At 40.0% G+C, this 21933-nt stretch overlaps 1 protein-coding gene across 1 annotated transcript in view; it reads right to left on the reverse strand.

Annotated features, from left to right (window-relative positions):
- Window positions 1–21694, reverse strand: part of LOC105933579 (alpha-1,6-mannosylglycoprotein 6-beta-N-acetylglucosaminyltransferase B) — a 236020-nt gene extending 214326 nt beyond the window's left edge. The window contains exons 1-2 of the mRNA XM_036136783.1: window positions 21176–21694; window positions 11833–11945 (exon numbers count right to left, since the gene is read on the reverse strand). Coding sequence (XP_035992676.1) covers window positions 11833–11945; window positions 21176–21213 — 151 coding nt within the window. The 5' untranslated portion in view covers window positions 21214–21694. The remainder of the gene's footprint in view (window positions 1–11832; window positions 11946–21175) is intronic.
- Between the last annotated feature and the right edge of the window lie 239 nt (window positions 21695–21933).

Consider the following 21933-nt stretch of genomic DNA (forward strand, 5'->3'; position numbering starts at 1 on the left):
AAATAATTAATCTGCACAGATTTCAATTTGACTTATTACAATCCAAATGATTCATCTACAATGTCCTTTTATATGTATAAAAACCTTTTATTAAGAAATGTCCACACAAATATTTTGAAGGTCTTTGGGAGATAATGCTATTGTGGGAGATAAATGTGACATAGAACCCCCTTCTCTACCCACAAAGCACCTGTTTTCTCCTGTCAGGGAAAAGGAGCCTATACTTTTGCACTATCAGAGTATTTCCACAGAACGGAAGCATGAGCACACCTGAGCATGATAATATCATAGCAAGGGAAATAAACAGCTCACTGTAGAGGGAATTCTCCCCGTGTAACCTGCAGACAAACTTGAAGCAGGCCTGGTACTTGAGAAAGGATATTGCTGCAGATTAAGCTTTAATGAGATATAACTACAATATAATGAGCCATAGAGACGTTTCTGGTTTACATCGGTGTGAAAGCACTGAGGTCGGGACAACAGAGGTTCTCTCTTCTAGGGACTTTACATTTGGCATATTTGTTTGTCAACTGGATGAAGGTTGCCAAGAGGGTCAACTAATCTGGTGAAGAGAGTTATTTATGCAACTTATATAGGGGCTTTGAACAGATGCAACCCTGTCCGAACATGCTGTACCTGATTCTGAAACCTTAGTGAGAATTCTGCTGTTACACATGTGACTAAAAGGTTAAGGCAGGATAAAAGTAACAAGAATTAGCATTTCACATACCTAAAACATAGTTAGGTTGTAAGTTCTGCTTTGAAATTAAAAAAGAAGAAACAGGAGCCAGTAGAACAAATTTGTGAAATTTAAATCTAAGCAAGCTGATCAATAATTGATCAAACGGTTAGGACTATTACCAAAAAACCCACAAGCAGACCTAGAAGTTACAATAGGTCTCAGCAGTGAGTAACTCGTGTTGATCACTTGAGGTACGTTTTTTCTGTACTTGTTACTCCATGTTGTGAAAATGGATAATGAAGGGAATCTGGAGCTTTCGTCTGTCTTTATAAACCACCCGTGCCATCCATTCCAGATCATATTCTTATGCATCCAGATCAGGGAAAGATGAAGGTCGGTCCAAACGAGGGAAAATGATTATACTGACAAAAAAAGTCCTTCATAAGACAGATGTTGTGAACTGCTTTGTTTTCCTGTTAAATAACTCGGTCATCACCCCACAGATGAAGACCCTCAGTCAAAAAGGGGCGCACATTACTTGTGTCACACTATTTCCATTTTTAAATGATGTATAGAACAGCACTCCATCAGATGAATGAAGCTTGGTATACTGTTTTAAAGCATTATTTTTCTTTCCAAAAGGTTTATCCTCAACATAAAGGTTTATCCTCGACATAAAGGTTTATCCTCGAGATAAAGATTTAAAATTTTTAAAGCGTCCACTTATATACTTTAACATTTTATTCTAATTGGACTGTGTAGCTGTTTTTGGCTTCGTTCTTGAAAACAGATCAAGCAGCAACTCTGTAACCTTGAAAAAGACTCCAACAAATCTTCTGTCAACACTGCCATTAAGGAGTCTTTAAGTCGTAATTTATTCACCTCACTTCAAATTCACTGACTTTGTAGTTCTGATCCACTTCCCCATGGCTGTGCAGTAATGTGATTGTTCCTGTGGAATCATTTGGAAAGCGGTGTTTAATGGTATGCTGACAAGTAAAGTATTGAATTGCATCTACAGGAGATTTCTTAATTTAAAAATCCCACACAGGCGACTGTACCTGAGATCTCCATTAATCATTGCTTCAAGTAGCATGCACACGCTGCAGCAAAAAAAGCTCTTGCATTTGCTCATGTCCGGCCTACCAGCATCATTGCCTTGAAAGAGCATTCATATTCTTTTAGATTTTTCCCATTTGATCTTTCATTGGGATTTTCTGGGATAAATCAAAACAATGGAGTACATACAGTTACATCTACAATAGACCTGAATATTACATAACAGTGCAATGTTTTTAGCAAGTCGTCTCAGAAAGTGAAACTCAGACATCATTTATGGGACTGATGGCCTAATGGTTAGGGGTCCGGGTGCTTGTGTCTTGGAGAGGCTGCAAAGGTTTTGTGGTTTGACACTTAGTATTGCTCCTGGTCCCTGAGCAAGACTCTGGACCACATATTGCTCCCTTTGTGCCACTTAGTGTTGGCAGCACAATGCTCTCTAAGGAATGGATTGCATGTAGGGACAAATTTCCACTCTGTGGGACTATAAAGGCAAATATATATAGAATCATTACAAATAGAGTGATATAGCCCAAGCCTTTATTTCTTGTAATTGTGATGATTAGGGCTACAGATAATGAAAACCCAAAATTTAGTGTCTCAGAAAATTACAATGCTGCGAAAAAGTTTATTATTTGGAACTCATGGTTTTACACCCTAGACAGCTAATCAACTCAAAACACCTGCAAAGGTTTCCTGAGTCTTTTAACAGCCTCTCACTCTGTTTCATTAGGCAACAGCATCATGGGGAAGACCGCTGACTGGACAGATGTCCAGAAGACGGTCACTGACACACCTTTCACAAGAACGGGAAGTCACATAAGGTTATTGGCAGAGTTCTGTATCATAGCACATTAACAGAAAATTGAGTGGAAGGAAGAAGTGTTGTAGGAAAAGGTGCACCGGCAATAGGGAGAACCGCAGCCTTGAGAGGATTGGTATGCAAAATCCACCCAATAATTTGGGGGAGCTTCACAACGAACGGATGGAGTATGTGCATCAAGAGCCACCCAAACACAGACGAATACTGGGCTACAAATGTTCTATTCCTTGTGTCAAGCCACTCCCGAACCAGAGACGTATCTTACCTTGGCTAAAAAGAAAAGGAAATGAGGCCTCATTTATAAAGCTTGCATGCTTTGGTTCTTCAACATCCATGATTAGGCTGCGATTTGAAAAAATCATTGACAGGAAAATGTGCGGTCCTCATGTCAATTCTGAACCATGTCTGCGCTCCATTGGAGACGGTATTTTGGCGACACAGATGCAAAATTGGTGAATTGCAGCCACATTGCATGATGATTCCTCTCAGATGTTCAATTATACCCCATATCAAACTGGATCGACTTTATCATATTCAGCATTCAAAACCACAGTTATTCATGCTTGCGCTACAGACACATAACTATACATTACACAAGGACCTTTCAGATTAATGAAAAAAATGCCCATAAGCCAATTTATATTGTAAATCAGTCCACACAACATTTCATCTGGATTTTTTACATTCCTCTACCCAATGATCACCAGGGGGACGTGCACCACAGACTTACAGCTAAATTGTGACAAGCTGTAAACAGTCAAATACACTCAGCATAATGCTGCGCAGTGGATGCATAGAGACTGCTGGAAGACCTTGCAAATGGGAGAATTCGGAGGGAACACAGTGTCAAGGATCAACGATCTCTTGGCTAATGACGATGACTCCTTAGAGCAGACCATTACATTCTGCTATAACCTACACTCCAGGAGCTGTCTTCTCACCCCCTCTCTGAACCCCTTTAACACTCACACCCATTGGGAAAGTGTGCCACTGGCTTCCTGAAACTCTTGTGGCAGTGATGGGGTGGGGATGTGGGGTCATCAGGGTGAAATCTCTACCTATTCCTCCTGGTCTCCACCTCAGAATATGGATCTGGAAGCAGAGGGTCAGAGCTATTTCATGAGGCTTCATCCAGCATTTATTACAGCAATCAAGTTCACTTTTTGACAAGTTCTTTAAATGTGGACATTATGTGTTTTCATCTCTGATTTTCACATTTAATAACAGCGTTTCTGTGACATTTTTTCACAGTTCCTTTGATGTTTCTCTGTGGCTATCATCTTTAATGATGAAATATCAGTGATCAGCTGGCTATTTAAATACACATTAACATTCATTAGGTGCTTTGCATTGACCATTTATGGTTGACGTTGCCCGTGTAGAGGAAGAACCTGGTACGCAAGCGTTCAGGTGCAGTTCCAAAGAAATAAAGGAAAATTGCATGCTTGTGCGCGCAGGCATGGTTTTATAGATCTTATTTTTTTTTTTTATGATGTATGCCATTTTCGTTTTTTGATGTAGGTACACTCTTAGTATGGATTCTACACAATGTTTTAGAAATGAAGCCCCTGGATTGCTGGTTAATAGTCCAAAGATGTGTTTTCATTTGAAAGTAAATTCTGCTTTTATTTGGAAATCAAGGTTCCAGAGTCGGGAGGAGCAGTAGAGAGGCACATAACCCACATTGCTTGAAGTCCAGGGTGACGTTTCCACAGTCAGTGATGGTTTGTGGTGTCATGCCATCTACTGGTGTTGCTCCACTGTGATTTTTGAAGTACACAGTCAATGCAGATATCTATAAGGCAATTCTACAGTACTTCATGCTTCCGTCTGCAGACAAGCTGTATGGAGATGCTGATTTTATTTTCCAGCAATACTTGGTACCTGCCCACACTGCCAAAGGTACCAAAAGCTGCTTCAATGACCCTGGTGTCGTTCTTTGACTGGACTTTGGCTTGGTCATAATAACACTTGACAATACTTTGATCTAAACTCATCACATTGTGGTTTTGGGTGCAGGTTTAGGGTCAGACCCTGAACGTGTGGCCGGGTATTAAGTGCACAGCAGTCTCTAACTGGTTTTCTTCCACGGTAACTTGTCTTCAAGACAAGTTGTCAAGTTGTCCTATAAACAGATTCTCCCCCTGAGCTGTTGATCTCTGCAGCTCCTCAGGAGTTAGCATGCTTCTCTAAATCATTCTCAATTAGCCAATTCGGTTAGCTTAGGCGGATTTGGAACGTTTCCAGTTGTGCCATAATCTTTCGATTTTCAGATGATGAATTAAACAGACCTCTGTGAGATGATGAAGACTGGAATATGCTTGTCACACCTTTCTCCCTGAAATATCTGCTGTGTTCCTTTGTCCTCCTGATGCTGTTAAACCAATAATGTGGTCTGACAAACCTCAGAGGCCTTCCGAGAAAAACCTGTATATATATATATATATACTGAGAAGAAGGTGCTGAATTAGCTGCATGCCATTGCTAAAACGCAGAATCCTCCTTCCGCTTTGCAACATGCTTTATGAGGTCTGTCACAAACGATAAGGTACACGTTTGTGTTTGTAATTTGACAAAATGTCAAAAATATTCCAAGGTACCTGATCTAGTTACTATGAACATTGCACATGGAAAAACTGGGATAAAAGCAAGTCTCGGATTTTGAAAGTTTTATATTGGATCAGTTCATGATAAACCCAAGGAGAAATGCTTTCCCCATAGGCAAACTCACACGCACAAACACTTTTACTTGCTCACTTTTGGACAATTTTTATATTTTTGGCACTTGCTGTCATCCAGAAAGACTCATAAACTGTTAAACCCACAGATAGACACACACACACACCAAGTCCTTTCAGGGCCCTCAGGCGATGACTGCACTGATAAAGTAGACTCCCTAAGTGACTCCCCAGCTGCACCTAGCACCAGTGACAAGAAGAAGATTGCCATGCCAGATTTGTTCGACATGAAGCGATGGGAAGGATACATAACTGCAGGGAGTGTACCTTGGAGATCAGCATCCAGTGTGAGAGATAGAAAAAAAAAAGAGTGGGGGTGTATGATGTGCTATACTGATACCCGCTAGTAGGAAAGAGCTGTCTGTGAGCTGCAAGATGTCTGGAGTCAAAGGATGTAGCATTCTTGTATTTAATAAACCTACTGTGAAACCGTCCTCAGTGGGCTTTAGTCGACTGTAAATTGGTGCACAGGATAGTTCTGTCATTTTTACCCATGCTGAGCTACAGGATTATCCTTTTAGCTTTTGGCATCTAATATAACAGACATCTAAACTGCTGTATGTTTTCAAATCTCTTGATTCCATATCAGAATTTGTACATTTCATTGACTTTTAGATCTATGGCAACAGATATGTGGCTATTTGTTTTCTCTGCCTCTCTCTGGGCAGGCTGCGGTCTTGTAGCTGCCAAATCTGTCTGGTCAAACAAGCTATTGGAACATTTGGAGCGCTTGTGGGTTGTGTGCTATGTTAATTTATGAATAGAAATGTTTCTTCTGTGTGTCTGTTGAGAGTAGCACCAGTGTGATATAGCCTTTAACAAAAAGATCTGCTTCCATGTGTTGTTGTTTTTTAATCCATTTTAGGGAGGTCAAAATAAATTTAATTGCCACAAAGTTAGCAAATAAAATTGGCACAAAACGTACAGACGCTAGTAATTGGTTGTTTTTTTTCCCTCTTGGAAATAAATGTTATATTGTTCGAAAACGTGTTTATTCTCCATCAATTGGAGTCACGTTTGTCCGGAAAAAATGTCTTTGTGGGTTGAGCAACAGAGGTAAGTACATGGGATGCTCCCATGCTAAAACATCTTTTGGCATTTCCAAACCACAATTGGTGGAGGCATTGTGATCGTGTGGGGCACCATCTCCCCCGCTGGAAAAGAACAGAGCGTATCATCATTGGACGAAATCTCAATGCAGAGAGAGACTGAAATTAGATTTACAGTATCTCTACCTGCCTCTATTCCTATGGATCGAATCCTTTCCTCAAAGATGCCCGTGCTCAACCCTACAGCATTGGGTTTATCAGAGGGTACCTCCAGAATTTGTAAAGGGGGATGGAATAGTCTCCCTGTATTCCTGACCTCAATCTCACTGAACACCTGTGGGATCAGCTTTGGCATGCTGTGTCCGCCATAGTGACCAATACAACCTCATTGGCTGACTGTCTCCTCTCACCTTTAACACAGAGAAAGACATCTGTATTGATGAACAGCTAATGGCTCTTTGGCAGCACTTTTAGTACGAGACCTACATGGTGCTGGTGCTGTCCCCAGAGACAAAGCCCGCGTCGGAGCTGAACCAGGGAACAAATCTTCACTGGCAGCAGCCCAGCAGCTGCCTTGTGAGGCCAGCGATGCTTGTTCCAGTGCTGCATTGGTGATGGAGCATTTTTTATTATGCAATAGAGAGAAAGGTGACATTTAGAAATAAATATATCCCCCACTGTGGTAAGTCAACCAATATTTTTGCATTTAAACAATAGAAAATGATTCACTTGTGGGGATTTTGTCTCATTTTGAAATCAAGCGCTGATCAAATAAAATGGAATAAAACAAAAATGACTACAATTATGATAAAAACTCTTCTCAAGAGCAGGATATATGTTTAAACCCCTAATCAGCCGTATTATGAAAAAGATATAATAAGAAACATAATTTTTTAGTCTGGCACAAATTGTATTCTACACCCAGCTCCTCTCTCAGTATCTCTTGGGCATGTGACACACAGGCATGAGTCTTTTCCCATCAGAGGAAAGTCACTTTAATCTGAGGCAAGCAGCCATTAGCCTGAGCCCCTGCTTGGAACCAGGCACCGGATCATTACTAAACAAGCTTACTGCTCCTATATTGGAGGATTTTTAAGTATTTGATTGGTAGCTGCAAGATTTCAGAAAATAAAAATAAACAAAAAGGTTAAATTAAATGCTGCAACAAAATGTGTCTACCTGGAGAGAAGAATTTCAATCTTTACATCGGAACAGAGAAGTGAAGTGAGACCTTAGTGAGACCTGCAAACCTCAGGAATAACAAGCTCTAAAGCAAATCTTATAACTACAGTAATTTAGTCAAAGTACATTCATGTCTAACTCTTTTGGGATCGATGCTACCTTAATGCTTTTCGCAGAGGCACACAGACACCTTTCTGTTCCCCACCTCCTGCTTCAAACCCCACTTTTTTATTTTCACTCCTGAGCCCTTGCTTCTCCATCTCCGGCTCACAGCTCTTGATGAGTCACTGAGGAGGGATTTGGGCAAAGACCCAGAGCTCTGAACCTCCGGTGGAAGCCAGTAATCCACAGGCGCAAAAGGTGACAACGAAATTCAGCTAATGCCCAAACAATTGCTATCAGTGCAGCTCGCGGTAAGGTGCAATAATAGCATCAGCATTATTGTTGCAGACAATCTAATACATGTGCACAAATGTCTGTGGAGCAGCATCAGATGAAATCCACTGAATGTGATGCACAGTTCTATAAAAAAAGGTACCTGTCCCCTTACAGATTTCTGTCATTTTTGCTTTTCTGTTGCACTTAAATCTTTCAGATCATAACATTGACTTTAATATCACACAAGGATAACAAGTAATCCCCAAAACCCTAGGGTTTATCATTAAATAACCATGATTAACCAGATTTTTGGCCTAATACTGTTAGACCAACAACACCAAGAAACACTTAGTTAGCACCTGTCATCAGGAAGACTAACAGATCTCAAAAAGCAACACATCATTCATCCAGGAGGTCACAACTGAACTCAGAACATCTAAAGGCCTAAGCTCAGTTTTCAGAATTCAAAAGTAAGAAAGAAATTTGGCAAAAATGCCCTCCATGGAAGATCTCGCAAACATTACTCCCCACTCAGCGATGTAAAAGACCCATCGTAAATTAATCCAAAATCTTGATGCCGGTTGTTGTGACCAAGGATGGAACAGTTGTTAGGTTTAGGGGATTACTTTTTAATAAGACTTGTCTGTGATTAAACTCAAATAAATAAATACAAAGACAAATATGTGCTTTATAATCAGAAACATTTACATAAAAATAGAATAAATCAATTACAGGGTGAATCCTGTTCACAACTTTGCATGCCGACAGAGAAGCAGCAGCATCATGCCTCCCTGTAAGTCGTGCAATCTGCTTATTGTGGATAATGACGGTTAGTCCAACATGACAACAGGAACATTTAAAGGCATTCAAAAAACTGATCCTTAAATTTTAAAAGTCTGTAATCTCATTGGGATTTCTGGTTAGTTATTCAAGATAGAATGTAAGCAGTACGACGATAAAAAAGAGAGATGATAACAATCTGATAGAAACAGAATTTGCTCCTAAATAAGCAGGTTTTTTTTTAGATGTCTTTAGATCATCAAGGGGACAATGCACTGAACAACGAAACTAAAATGTGCTTCATAAAGGTTTTTCCATTGGCCTTTCGAATGACTAAGACTCTTGCCAGAGGTCCCGAGGGTCTGTTCTGGTTCATAGATGCGGTGCGTGTCAGCCAGGGGGGACAGAGCAAGCCGTCCAGATTTCAAGCATTAAAAAGACAAAGTAAAAAAGGTTTATTTCTGTGAGCAGTTTCTGTGAATTTTCCTCACTGGTTGGAAAACTTTTTGAGACTGCATTGACTGCTGATAAATCTTCACTGCCTCGGTGAGCAAAAATGACTTCACAACCCTGATTTCTGAAAATCGTAAAAAAAAAAACAGAAGCTTTTAACAAGGAGATATCCTGAAAGGTTTTTCTCTCGGAGTGCTTTGGTCTCTAACACCCTGCACTCTGTTATGTTGTAGTCTGTTGGAGCACATCCGCTGCCGTAACCCAAAGGACTCCTTTCTGGATTCTGTCACTCACCTTTCAGCCAAAGGGTAAATAAATCTGTAGTTTTTTTGTCGGCAGTCAAATGCTCAGCGACATGTTTTTTTGCTAATCTGGCCAGTGGAAAAAACCTTCAATCTTGTCAACAAGTCGTATGAAATAGCCAGCAAACTGCAAACGAAGTTCCTTCAGAATAAATGAAATGAATTTGTACAGAAATGACTAGGTGCATTTACTGTCTGTATCTGCTTCTCTTTCTGCGTGTGTGTGTGTGTGTGTGTGTGTGTGCGCGCGCGGGGTCGCTGGCTGCACTGCAGGTGGCAAGTAGAGGCTTAATGAAAGGGCCAGTTGTTTTGCGGGGCTGATATTGCAGAGAGCAGATGGATCGGTCTCTTGGTCTCTCTGCTTTCAATCTTGTCCCACATTGCTGCCGTCGCCCCATTTAACAGCCAATTTCCAGCCGTCTCATCACAAACACACGTAAACGGGCACACAAACACGCAGAAAGGCAGAAAGGCAGCGAAGGTAGTGGACTCCTGAGACGTGCGCAGAAAGGCATGGGGAAACACTGGGGAACCTGCAGAAAAATCCACCCAGGTGAAGCAGATACAGATAGGGAGGCATCGTTTGCACATAGCTTTTAGATATTTAAGCACATAAATGCTAAAAACAAAATGTACATGAACACACACACACACACACACAGTTAACTCCTTTGGGTGAATACAGCTGGAGACTGTGCAGTTTTTAATGAGCTCGCTCCAGATGTCTTTTCCTGCTGCAACACATGAATGGCTGATTAATCAAGCACGTTTTACTCAAACACTGACTCACACACACAAATCCTAATTTATCTCAAAGATTTAGAAATCTCAATTTATAACTGCAATCCCAAGTGACTTTCCCCAACACATACAGACACACATATACCCGCCATCCTTCGTCCCCATGTTGCCTTATGGCTCACACACAAGCGTACCGAATGAATCACCCTTGAAACACTTGTTCCATCTTCGCCGTGCTCTCACTCCTACCCACACTGACCCACGGCTGGCTCCAGCCCCTGCCGGGGATGCAAACATGCAGCAAGCATGTGGAAATGCCCTCAAAGCTTCTTATTTTAACACGTCCTAGTGACAACTGGCTAGCCTCCATAAAAAGGGACCTCTGACTTTCAGTCTTCACACCTTCTACAGGAGGAGATTACATCAGGAGTCCTTTACTTCTGCCCTGTCATTTCATCCCACACTCCTGGTCATGTGATATATCACCAATGTAAAATGACGTCTCACTGGTGAATTTCACCTAGCTGGCAGCGAAGGTCCAGGGACTAAATGATGAGAACAGCAACACATTAAGGTGTGGGTTTTGGCTTAATACAGAGCCATTTACAAGAATTTCTATCCATTTAAATCTTGTACAAGTTGTCACAAAAAAAGAAAAAAAAAACGTAAACATGTTTCATTGTGATTTTATGAGACAGACCAACACAACCACTGTACATTAATACCACTGCAACAATACTGTCTTATTCAAAATCTTGCATCTAGCTACATCTGCTGTTTTATTAATGATACAACTTAGCTATGAGGCAATACCATGTCTCAATGACATTTTCTGTGCTATACAGGGCATTATTGCATGGTATTGATCAATTAACTCATTTATAAACTAAGCTGTTCTTTGTGATGTTGATATTGTGAATGCTGATATTACAATGACTATACATTTAGTTTATACTGTGTATTTTAAACTGCGTCTAACCTTGTTGAGGGACGCACTGATGTACTAGGGTAGTTTTTCTCAGAGTCCACCATGTGTGTGTATTCATATATATATATATATATATATATATATATATATATATATATATATATATATATATATATATATATATATATATATATATATATATATAGTTTTTGTATAATGTTTAAAAATCCATGTTTACATTTTAACAATTTTGGTACATACTATTAAAATGTAAAGTATGTAAGTCCACCCGTCCTTACATTCATTGCAGCTAAACAGACAAGTCAAACCTGTGAAAACCCCGATTTAAGAAGCACAATATTCCTAATCTGGTGAGAAAGATTGAGGCGATTAATAAGGGTTCACTTGCAGAAACTTTATTGGATTGGTCCATTCATTATAACGTTCTTCACACCACCTTGGAGTACATTCACGTCCAATTTTTGATGTTCAAAAGCATGTAATCAGATGATTTTAAAAGGCTCCACTTATTCTGTTTTCTATTTTGTGTGAAACGTGGATATCACTAGGGGGCTTTGGCAAAATTATGTTAGACATGCAATTAATTTCCCACTGCTAGTACAACAGCACAGTTAAGAAGCATATGCAGTAACGCCACAACATTTTCTCTCAGAGAAATACATCTGTTAATCCACAAACACACACACTTGTCATTACCTTCTGTACGGATGGTGAACGGGGAGTCTCCCAGTCTCTTGGCTGAGAACTGCCCCCCCAGAGAGGTCATTAGAAAGCACAGGCTGAAGAAGCCCACTCCCACCACAAATATCCTGCAACACATAATGAGGAGAGTGAGAATACATGAAAGAGGACAACAGGCAGACATATTTATTGGACAGCACAGGTAAATAAAGTAGTTTGCAAAAGTCTTCATATCCATTAATTTTTTTTAGATTTTTCTTGACACTGCAATCACAAAATGTATGTAGTTACTGATTTGCTGTGATAGATCAACATCAAAGCGTCACATAATTGTAAAGCGGAAGTAAAGGGTTACAAGGTTTTAAAAATGTTTCTCACAAAAATCTGAAAAACATTCTATGGTTGTTCTGTTTTTTGCCATATCTGTCTTCTCTTTAAATCGGATCATCTTTCATCTCTTTGTTCAAGAAAAGCAGTATGATGTAGCCAAAATGTGCGGTGTCACCCTTCCATAGCACATCACATTTTGCATGTAGTTTTATTTTGATCTCATCTGACCAGAGCACATTGTTCCACTTGTTTCCTGCACCCACTAGTGGTTTATGCTAAGCCTATACTCCTGGTATGGCAACTCCTTTTGGGGGTGGTGGCCTAGTGGTTACAGCAGCATTCTGAGAAGGCTGCAAGTACCCAGTTCAATCTCCGCAGACTGCCACTTTTGGTCCCTGAGCAAGACCCTTAGCCCCAGATTGCTCCCTGGGCGCTGTGATAGCTTCCCACTGCACCTTAAGGGATAGGTTAAATGCAGAAGACAAATTTCATTGGAATGTACAATTGCAATGATAAATAAAGATTTATTTCTTGTCTTTCTAACAACAATGCTTTTTCTTTTCAAAAAGGCCAGTTTTGTGGAGTGCACAAGGTGGACATCCAGGACTTGATAGCTTTGAAAATTTAAATATAAACATGTAAACAGGGATATTTCTATGTAAATGTGTATATATTGTCGGGTTTGATAGGTTTTATGCAGGACTGAAAAGCAGACAAGAACTGGGAATCTGCATCTTGCAGAGAATGGTGTTTATTAAGATAAGAATTAGACAAGAATCACAGGAACCAGGAACACAACAGAGTATAGAGACCAGAACTGGCGTAGAATTGCAGAAGACCTAACAATGAGTGTGACTGAACTGGCAGACTATATAGGGTAGGAGACGAAAAGAACAGTAGCTTGGAGCAAATTAACACAGCTTAATTAAAACAGAAATATTAATACACTACTCTTAAAGAACAGAAAGGTAACTAGTGACAGAGACAAGAATCTATTGATAAATACTAAGGGGTGCAAACACAAACAGGCTGCAGGCTTCTCAGGAGCTACAAGAAGTAATCAAACCCCTGGGGATCCAGACATATTCACAGTGTTTTTATTAAAGGAGAGGACATGGTTGAATTAACTGATATGCATGGTATTGATCTGGACTAGTGCGAGGTGTCTGGTTATTCTGGTCCAAATTCCTTTATCTGCTGTTTTTTTTTTTCAAAGGACCCGTGAAAGTATTATTTTGTGAATCAATTACTAGATTATCTTTTTCTGTGTCAATCTCTACCGTCTTGTCATTGTGGTGGTTGGTTTTTACAATTAGTGCTCTGTAGCGCCGACCTGAAGGTAAAATCTAAACCGTTGTGCAGGATGTGTGGGGTCTGCAGAGATGTTAGCTTTTCCTGACACTAGACTTGTATAGGTCCTGGCTGGAGGGAAGGTCAGCCCAAAGGATCCTCGCTGAAGACATAATTGTTTGTTGCTGTCTGGACCGGTCCTGTTTTGTGAATGCAATAAGCCACGGAGTGATGGATGAACACGGGACATTGCCTGTTGTGAAAACAATGTCCATACAATGTGGAAAGGGTCAAGGGCTGTAAAAATATTTGCAAAGCCCTCTACAAGCTGAGCTCAAAACCAACATATCATACCTTTTGTAAAAAATTTTCCTATGTTTTTATTTTCCACTCAGAAGGTGGACACTTTAATACAGATTTAAAACGTCAAAGTAATAAAGATTTCAACCCATCTAACTTGCTGGCTAAGCCAAAATGTTGCTTTGTCATCAAGATAGACCTGGTTTTTTGAAGCTCTCTGATGCAGAAAAAATGTAATTCGGAGGTTAGCGAGTATAATTATAATTACATATTTTTAATGATTCCAAGTAATTCAGAAGATCTCAAAGGATAAACACTTGCTGTACAAATAATGAGAGGCTTGAATGGTTATATTCTCATAACCAAAGGCTTTAAAAGGTAATTGCTGTAGGTCTTGGTAAAACTGTATGCATGTGTGTTTTTTCTTAATCTGGATTCATACATTGATACTCTAGACACACATCTGGAGGATAGGCCCAAATCCAGATCAGGCTTTGGGACATGAACTTCTCCTCTGCTCTTCTTTGCAACACAGATCGGATATTTAAAAGGCTCTTACAGCCCATAATGAAAAAGAAAATAAGACTCGGAGGATCAGAACATAAGAAAATCAGATCTTTGATTTAAAAGAGTGAAGGGTCTTTTAAATCCTGCCCTACTTAGGTTGCTATGTTCAGCATCTATGGATCAAGGGTTATCTTATTATGCTAAGACTGTTCAGGGAAACAGGGAGGAAAAGCTGCCTGGGATTTTCATTTAGTGGACAAAATGCCAGTCGGCTTCCATGACTAACGAGTCAAATCCTGCTTTTATAACGCTAACAGCTCCACTCCTTACCCCAGCAAGAAAAAGCACTCGGAGAACTTTAAAGATGCTTTGCTAAACTGCATAATTGTAAAGTGGAGAGAAAAATATACATGTTTTTCAATTATTTACTTTTATGAAAGGAAAACTTAAAACATGTGGCCAGCATTTGTGTTCAGTCCCCTTACCCCTGAATTAAATCCAGTGCACTTAATTACCCACAGAAGCCACATAATTAGTGAATAGAGTGCACTCGTGCAGTTTTAGTAAATAATAGTAATGCACCTCCACACATACAGTATGGGCTCTATGGGGAGAGGAAAGCAGTTGTTGCTAAAAATACGTAAGAAATCTCATTTAAAGTTTGTCACAAGCCATATACTTAACACAGTAGACATGCCACACTTCTCAGATTCTTCCTTAAAAAAACTTTTCAAAAGCCACCCCAAAAGGATCCAATTAAAACATGACAAAAATGTGGAGAGGTACCATAGATGGGGTATGGTACCTCTCCACAAGGCACTGCAAATATTCAGCCTATGACCAATGAACCTGAGCAGAAACAGAGATGTCAAACAAGACAAAGAGCTGAGTGAGAAAAACTTTAATTTTGTGGAAATAACTTACATCCTAATCTAGGAAATAATGATTGATTCTTAATCATCAGGAAGCAAGAGCTGTCGAATGCCAGCCCCTCAGTGATGCCTGATGGTGCTTTCTAGACGGGTAAGCAGGCCCAGTCACACAAAACATCAGAGGGAATTTCTTTTCACTATCGTTGTTGCGAGAAATGAGTTTCCATCCACAGCTCAGAACCGTGGTCACTGAAATAATTTGTGCTGAATTGTTGTCATTAACCATAGAATAGCAATATCTAGTGTTAACCCACCATGTCTTGGCATCAAGTCTTTGCTGGTCCAGAGGGAAGAATCCCAGAGGCCGGCTCATGGAAAGCAAACATGACTGAAAATGGTTAAAACTTAGTTCTGAGTAAATTTCACTCTGCTTAATTTAAAACTGAATGAAATTATTTGGCTTCCAAAGTGATAAAAAAAGATGGATTAACACCGGAATAACACCAGACTACTGTCATTTGCCTGTTGTTAGTTTTAAGAAAATCCTTCACAAACTGAATGCTAGTAATATAAAGAGATATTTTATGACAATGATTTGTTTCTGTCCACTGTTGACATAATTCCTGTAAATTCTGTTCGATTTTACAGGATAGATCAACACAAAGCACGGCCAAAGTGTGAAGTGGAAGGAAAAGGATTCATGCTATTCTAATTTTTTTACATATAAAAATCAAGAAGTGTTGCTTACATTTGTATTCAGTCCCCTTACTCTGATATCCCTAAATAAACTCCGGCACAAACAACTGCTCTCAGAACTGAGTCTTTTTGTGTGTAATTCAATTTCAGCATAAAAATAGTTGCTCTATGAGGTCCTCTACAAATCGGTCCTTCTTGGAAGAGTAGCTAGAATAAAACCATTGTTGAAAGAAAGTCACAATAGTTTACCCAAAAGCCATGTATGGGACACAGGAAACATGTGGAACAAGGTTCTCTGGTCAAATGAGATAAAATGTTTACCTTTTTTGGCCTATAGGCTATGTATGATGGAAAACTATCACTACCCATTTCCCCAAACAAGCTGGTGAAGCACAGTGGTAGCAGAAAAACAACCCAAGACTTACAACCAAAGCGTATCAATATGTGTTTAATTGGTCCAGTCCAAGTCCAGAACTAAATACAATTAAGAATCCATGATAGGACCTACAAACTGGCACTCACAGATGCTCTCTATCTAGTCCAGGGGTCGGCAACCCCGCGGCTCCAGAGCCTCCTTTTTGTGGATTCCTTGGCCACAAAAAGGAGGACAAAAGAGGATAAAATGAATATAAATAATTTATTAAATCGTTTCATTTTACTTCAAAAGTCACATTCCCCCTTAATGTATGTAAGTGATGAACCTCGTTTTTGAGATTGTGAACAAAATAACTGCAAACAGGTTAAACCCTGATTGTTTTGTTCCTTGCTGGATGAAGTCAAGAGCGCATATTCGGATCTCCAGCTGCACAACAGAGTTCGACGGCTGTCAAGGGGAGAGGTGCTGAAACGCTTGGCTGCTGGTCTGGAACATGTGAAAACGTTCTTGGAAAGCAAAGGCCTCAAACTATCCCGAACTTGAGAACCTCAGTTGGCTGGAAAAGTTGAATTTCATGGTGGATATGAAACGTTCTCACATCCCTGAGAGAGCTCAATGAAGAGCACAATCACATTAATTGTGATTATTTGCACCATGCAATTATAGCCAGGCATTTGGAGAAAGATTCTGCGAGTTCAGAAATGAAAGAAAACACTCTGCCCCTCCCTTTCACACAGCTGGACATCGCTCCACCCCTGCCGAACACATTCACATCCACAGGGATAATTCAGCCCGATGTTGAAATGGAACTGACGAACATAATGGTAAAATACTTTTAAAACCCTGACAGTAGATTTTGGAGAAGTTGCGGGTCAGAAGGCCACTCTTGCTAACAAGCACAAATGGAATGATATTGAAAACTTCCCCAAATCCGAAAAACTTGTTTTCGAAACATGGAGTACCATTCCTGACACGTAATTGTAATTTTGTCCATCTTGGGCTCAATATACTTATGCAAGCAGGTTTTCTCTAGCACAAAACTTCAGGAAAGATCAGCATAAAGCTTCAGAAACAGAACTCAAATCAAACATGTATGGACACTATAATTCAATAGGCTATTGCTTAAAAAAATAAAATACAGTTCCAGAGCTGATATAGTTCTTTTTTTAGATAGTTCAAGATGCTTCGCTTGATGGCTGGCTGAGAAAGAAATCAAGAAATTAACTTTTAAACGTTTATAAGCTGTGTTGTGTTTTGCTTCTCTAGACTACTTTTCTTAGGTGGAAGATGGAGCCAAATGACTGTTTTGGTAATAACCTTTGCCCACCCCTGATCTAGTCTGACTAAGCTTGTGCTATTTTCCAAAAAGCATAATTTCTGTGATGTGCAAAACTGATTTAGACATGCCCTAAAGCTTTTGAAGTTGTAATTGCTGTGAAAAGTGGTTCTACAAAGTAATGACTCAGGGGGGCTGGATAAATGCATAGCACAGTTTTAAGATTTTTGTTTGTAAAATATTTATATCAATCCTTTGCCTTCCACCTCCCAATCGTCCAGAGCAAAACAGGAGAAATACAAAGCAACACATCTTTTTTATTTTAAGCTTGTAGAATGACACATTTTTGTAAGTTTTTCCCTAGCCCTGCACATTTTGCAGCTTGCACATGTCAGGATGCAACCAGCCTTTCAGGTATGAGAGTAGATGCCAGAGTCTGGTTGTTAAGCAACCCCCTTATGTAATGATGGACATTACACTCCACACATTTCACCGAGTGGATTTCAAATCAACTGCCAGCATGTCAACGGGCACCTGTGGTCGTAATATTTCTGTATTCATTCACACACAAAAGAAAAACACCTGGGAAGAAAAGAAAGTGCTTACGTCAAAGTCGTGAAGTGTGTAATCAGTTACCGAGCTCTCACATTTACCTCTCTGTCTCTCCTAGGAGACAAAATATCATACAATCTGCATCCGGACATATTGAGGGAGGCTTTAGAAAAGCTCAGTCATTGTCAGAGAGCCAAAGAGCACCAATGCAGTAACCCCAGTCAATTCAACCCCATACAGTGATTATGATCCAGAGATTATTTGACATCAATATGAGGCCATGATCCAAAGATACTTAGACCTGCATGGATTATGCACTAACCGTACAGCCATCTGCTGTGCACACAGAGTGTGTGGAAGCTGCAAATTAAAGTCGGTGACCTCACCTAGAGCACCTGTTTTCTTCACTCGAGCAGATCTATTATTTGCTTTTTTTATCATCATCATCCTCTGTGAAATGGATTATTGCAAAAAGAAAAACTCAAGACTCACAGGGAGAGGTCTTGTAAAGATAACAAAGGTTGCACAGAGGACATGGTACAAAGGCTCCATTTTACAGCTATTATTTTCTGTCTTTGTATTATCAAATATTTTATATTTCAGCAACTGAATAATTATTTGTGTGTGTATTTAGCACAGGCACAAAGGCTGCAGCTATTGTGGGTCTGCAGCAGCTGGTCTGATGGTGTCTGAGGGGGCAATCGTTTCCTTCTGATATCATTTAGGTGCTTTTTCTGAAGTGGCCTTAGATAGGTGATATGAAAGGATTAGGCCACGATCCTGCCTGACGAGACTTTAATTAACAGGCTTAAAGTAAATGCTCGGCTCCCGGTAATTGGATCAGAGACAGAGATGTGCTATCAGCTATCTGGCTTTTCCGCACACCAAGAACTACAAGGTTTTGCCTCTAGGTTAGAACTGTTTAATCCCAGGATGGGGGAGCGCTGCCGTAGGTTTTGGTTGCACTGCGTTTCATGAAGCTGCTCTTGTAACACTCACTGTCCTAAATTCATAGAAAACAGCTCATGCAAGGATTGTGTTTTTATGGACTTTCAGAATGACAAGCTGTATTTGGAAACACATTTCAGTTCAGTCTGTCGTAGAAATTAACAATCGACCAAAGCTGCTCTTTGCATTGTGACTCCTAGAACCATAGAGTGCAAAGCTCATCGAACGTTTTCACATTTTGTCGCATAGCAACCGCCACCATTAACGTATGTTATTGGGATTTCATGGGATAGGCCAACATGTTTTTGAGTTTTTTGTACAAAACAAATGTGAAAATGGTAGTAATAAGTCGATACTTGGTAAAAGCACATTTTACTGCTTCTACCGCTGCAAGTCCTTTTGGAATATGTCTCTATCTTCTAAAAAATAGATTTTTGCACATTCCTGTCTGCCAAATACCTCAAACTCAGTGATACTGGATGAAGAGTGTCTGAAATATTTATTTTCAAGTCTGACCACAGATTCTCAACGGGTTTAGGTTTGGACTTAGACTAGGCCATGCTAAAATCTGAATATGTTTTGATCTAAACTGTTAAACAGTATGTTAAACTGTGTTCATGTTGATGAGCTGTGTCGGCCGTCCTCCACAGGTAATGTTTAACATGTGGGTCAACAAGTCCAGACCACCTTCTTCCACGTGTTTGTTGTGGCCCTGTGACCTATTTGCTGGGTTCCTTGCTCTTTGTGATGCTGTTTGTTCACTAATGTTCACTAACAAACCTCTGAGGTCAGAAAAGGAACAGCTGGATATTACATAAATCACTAATTACTTTTGAGGTGATTTCTGGAGGTAGTTGGTTGCATTGTATTTTATTTAGGAGTATCAGAACAAATTGAGACTGAATAAAAACACATGCCAAAATATTGAAAACCATGTATCATAACACACAAACTATGCTGTAAGTCTGTCATGAAATTCCAATGAAATTTACATGATTTTTGTAATGTAATCTTTTTTTTTTAAAGTTAGAGAGACGTATGAGAAGCACTGTATTATTTAAATACTTAGAACTCCTCAGGCCATGGGTTGTAGCTTATGGTGGCTTTTGTGGAAACTTGTGGTTAACAGAAGCAGAATCAGTGCCAGAAGTAGAGTATGAGTGTCTAGCATCATCTGTTAGGTTTGTTAGTACCACAAGGTAATGCAGAATTACCCTGATTTAAATGTATAAACAGTGATAATTAGGAGGTAAAACTATTTAATCATATGCTGTGTTTTATCTGTAGCTCTTAGTGATTTTACAACTGAAACAGAATCCCCATATGTTTCATTGTTGCATAAATAATGCAACAGTAAATAAATTTTTTGTTTAGTTTACTTAACACCCCACCACCACACACACACACTCAAAAAAGTAGAAGTCAAGAATCATCCATTAATTTATTCCCACTGCACAATAGCTGTGCAGTGGGATTATCCTTTACAGTTATATCTGCTCCTGCATATGCTATGAATCATTAAGCTCTTAACTCCATATTGCCTTTCTACAGCTCACCCCTCTTTGGACATCCGGTGGGGTTAAAACCAACCACTGCGTACCTGGAATATAGCGGGATTACAACTTTAGGTTCTAAACATTTCTTACACTTTAATTTAGCCTCGTCCTCTCAGGTGCTGGTATGAAAAAACTATATTTCCACCTCACTTCCCTAATGCTTTAAAACGGTCGATAATCAGTGCATGTAATAAAAGGAAACAAAATTATGCTTTTTGGAAGATGGTTTCACGTATCAACTCTAGGGTTATCTTGTGTGCCCAGGCCACTCCAGTTTCTGATTTTTCTCCTAATAGCGGCGGCCACGCCGGCAGGAGGGAGCTGTCCGTCCTGTCAGGAGCACAGCTTCATTTAAAGAGCAAGGCTTCGTTCCATCTTTACGGTTGTTTGTTGTTTCTGTCTCCATATGGGTGCGCTTCTAAATCATCTGGACGGCAGACTGGAACATCTGGAGTCCGCAGGTACACGCCTTCACTCCACAAAGCAATTAAGTTAAGCTTCCCGACTAAGGACAACAATTCATGAAAGTGACGAGCAAAAAACTTCAAATGAAAAAACAAACAAAAGAAAAACACTCGGAGTGTCGCGGCATACACACATCAAGCAAACAATTCGCCAAAAGGGAAAGCACTCAGTTGCTGTTTTGCTTTCTTACCTGAATGGTTTGAACGTTACTAGACATCTTCTGACCATTATTTAACCGTCTGTGCTGCCAGTAATCATTTCCCAAAACGAGCCCCCGCTGACATGCTTGCTAACCTCCCGACCTGGAACTTGAGAAAAGCGAGCATCGTAGTCCCATCCAGCGCTCCGCGCCGTCCTCCGTATCGCTTTATCCTAACCCGCAGGCGCTTCTTTGCTCCTGCCGTGAGAAACGGCAGCAAGTTTCATTCAGCAGCTGAAGGAAAACTGTTTTTTTTTTTTGTTGTTGTTTTTTAAGCGTTATTCCAACGCTAAGCAGACGCTGTTACTGAGGGCTCAAATATCCGCGGGACGCGCCGAGCGTCACTCGGACGGAGTCTCTGATAAATATGGCGCTCTGTGCAAGTGCGTGAGATTAAAAAGGTGTCGTTTATAAACTACGTGTTTATATCTCTGCAGAGAATGAGAAGAAGCAGCTCCGCGAAGGGTTGAACTTCCCAGTGGAGCCAGCGCAACTCTGACCGCTCTGCCGGTCTACTCTTAGTTATTATCACTCCTCACAGGTAGGGGTTACCACATCCGGTCAACACTTTCAAAATAATTGTCTCACAGAAGAACGCTTGCTTCCAAAAACTACGACAACCTATGTTATCATTCAAATAATTAGTTTATTTTTTAAGAAATAAACAATTAAATTTTTGGTATAAAGTATTAAAAGGACATTTAGAGGGTATTAAATGTTGACCTTTAAAATTGCCTTCATCTTACCTG

This window comes from Fundulus heteroclitus, chromosome 5 (genome assembly GCF_011125445.2).
Source record: "Fundulus heteroclitus isolate FHET01 chromosome 5, MU-UCD_Fhet_4.1, whole genome shotgun sequence".
Classification (NCBI taxonomy): domain Eukaryota; kingdom Metazoa; phylum Chordata; class Actinopteri; order Cyprinodontiformes; family Fundulidae; genus Fundulus; species Fundulus heteroclitus.